Raw genomic sequence first — 2,175 nt, forward strand, 5'->3', positions numbered from 1 at the left:
TTCCCCCTGAGACATTTCCTACTGCACTTCTTTTCTTCACTCAGTCTTTGTTCCACCTGGATGAGTGTCCACACTTGGACACAAAGGAGGTTGGGAGGGCACCGGGGGGGTTGCAGAGAAGGGTCACACGCACGGTCCATCTTGGGTGCACACAGGTTTTTGTGCACTGGGAGCTCAGCATCTTGGTGACATCAGCCCTCAGCGACGTCACCCAGCTGCTTCTGCAGATCTGGCCCCAGCCAGGGGCTCTCACATGTTCAGGTCCCACCAGAGCAAAGCAGGGATGTGTGAGGCCCTTCCAGGAAGGAGAATTTATTGCTTCTGTACTTGTGCCACCTGCCGACCAAAAGAAAACCTGTTTCATGTCCAGTCACAGTTCAGTTCACAGCTTCCCGGCCCGTTTCCCTGAGCAGCTGGATGCTCCTAACCTTTATATTCTGTGGTTTTGCATGCTGGTTCCCAGCTCCGAGATGTCCTGGAAGGAGGAGTGTATGAGCCCACTCCCATGTTTCATCCAGCACCTGGACCACCTCGTGCTGACTGTGAAGAGCATTGAGGACACTGTAGGCTTTTATTCCAAAGTCCTGGGCATGGAGGTAGTGACTTTCAAGGTAACGTGGGGGACAGGCTCAGCTCGGTTCTAGGGGAGGTGGAGCTGCAGTTCTGGGCTATTGTCTGGACTCTGTGGAGCTCTGATAGGGCCTCTGGGGCATCTCCTTGGGGTAGGGCTGTTAGGACCAGCACAACATGCAGGCCATCAAGCTCTGAGTTGCAACAGAGTCAAGCTGAGTCAGAGAAAGGTCCAAACCACACTGCAGAAGGAGTCAAAATGACAAAAAAAGGCAGGAGTTCTCTTTGGAGAACTGAAGGAGGAGAACCCTCACACCCACAAATCCCCTAAAGATGTCTGACAGGCTCTTGTCTTGATTTTTCCACTGGCAAAGAGAGGAAAAGTTGGATAACCTTTCCAGTACAGCTCCAACCCATCTCTTGCCCAAGCTTCAGGCTTGTGCAGCTGCCCCACAGGCAGGATGGAGAGTGCCCCAAACGGAAAACTTACATTATTATGGTTTGGAAATAGCTGCATGTGGCTGTAGGACTTTCTTGGGTCACTCCACATTTCCAGGGATGTCATGAGAACCTTGCAGTGGCCAGTTCTTTCCTTGGGTAGCCACAGGAAGAGCCCAGCGTTTGCAGGACTACAGCCGGGTCCCCAGGACTTTTAGGACTACGCAGGTGAGTGGATGCTGAAAGCTTCCAGCCCATTAATTCTCATTGCCCTTTGATTCTTTTCTTTGGGGACAGGGAAATCGCAAAGCTTTACGTTTTGGCAACCAGAAGTTTAACCTGCATGAGGCTGGGAAGGAGTTTGAACCCAAGGCTCGGTGCCCAACTCCCGGCTCTGCAGATATCTGCCTTATCACAAAGGTGCCCCTGGACCAGCTGCTGGATCATCTGAAGGTGAGGAAGGTGTAGAGTGTGCACAGGGCATGAAGCCAGAGCCTCCCAAGTGACAATTTCAGGGTCTGTGTCTTGGGGAATGTCGGGATTGTCTCATCCAACCGCTCATGTTTTCAAGGCTGAGGGAGAAGGGGTGCACAATGCCCTGATAAGACTACCTTAAGCATTAAACTCCTCCATTTACGTCTCTTTCCAGGCCTGTGGGGTGATTATTGAAGAAGGTCCCGTGTCCAGAACTGGTGCCGTGGGTCCAATAACATCCATCTACTTCCGAGACCCCGATGAGAACCTAATCGAGGTTTCCAGGTACTGCACAGATGAGACTGCAGTCGACAGAGGGGAACCCTAACCACAACCCATACCCTCCTGTGTCCCAGCAGGAGTCAGGATGCAGAAGCCAGGCTTGTGATGGCCAGTTTACAGTTTCAAGCTTTTATTTTGCAAACCTGGGACAAGTCCCAGCCATAAAAGTAAGGCTGCAAGAACCTTGAAAGTTCTGCCAAGGCAGCCTGCTCAGCTCTCATCCCTGGGGGTGAATCCTACTTTTATAAATCACCATCAGTGGAGACTTCATGACCTTCTTGGAAGATCTGTCCTACTACTGCTGCACTGCTCTTGTTGGGCCACTTTTCCTGATGTCTGACACTTTCTCATTTCCACACTGTCCACCAGGAACACAAAGAACCTGTCATTTCTCTCCTCTTAACCGTCACT

General features: G+C 51.4%; 1 protein-coding gene across 1 annotated transcript; it reads left to right on the forward strand.

Moving 5' to 3' along the window:
- Positions 1-470: 470 nt before the first annotated feature.
- On the forward strand, positions 471-1,810 carry GLOD5 (glyoxalase domain containing 5). Its single transcript, XM_010161042.1, has 3 exons — positions 471-611; positions 1,306-1,461; positions 1,658-1,810. The coding sequence occupies exons 1-3, from the start codon at positions 471-473 to the stop codon at positions 1,808-1,810; spliced, it is 450 nt and encodes a 149-aa protein (XP_010159344.1).
- Positions 1,811-2,175: the final 365 nt, after the last annotated feature.

Source organism: Eurypyga helias, unplaced genomic scaffold, assembly GCF_000690775.1.
Source record: "Eurypyga helias isolate BGI_N326 unplaced genomic scaffold, ASM69077v1 scaffold4761, whole genome shotgun sequence".
NCBI lineage: Eukaryota > Metazoa > Chordata > Aves > Eurypygiformes > Eurypygidae > Eurypyga > Eurypyga helias.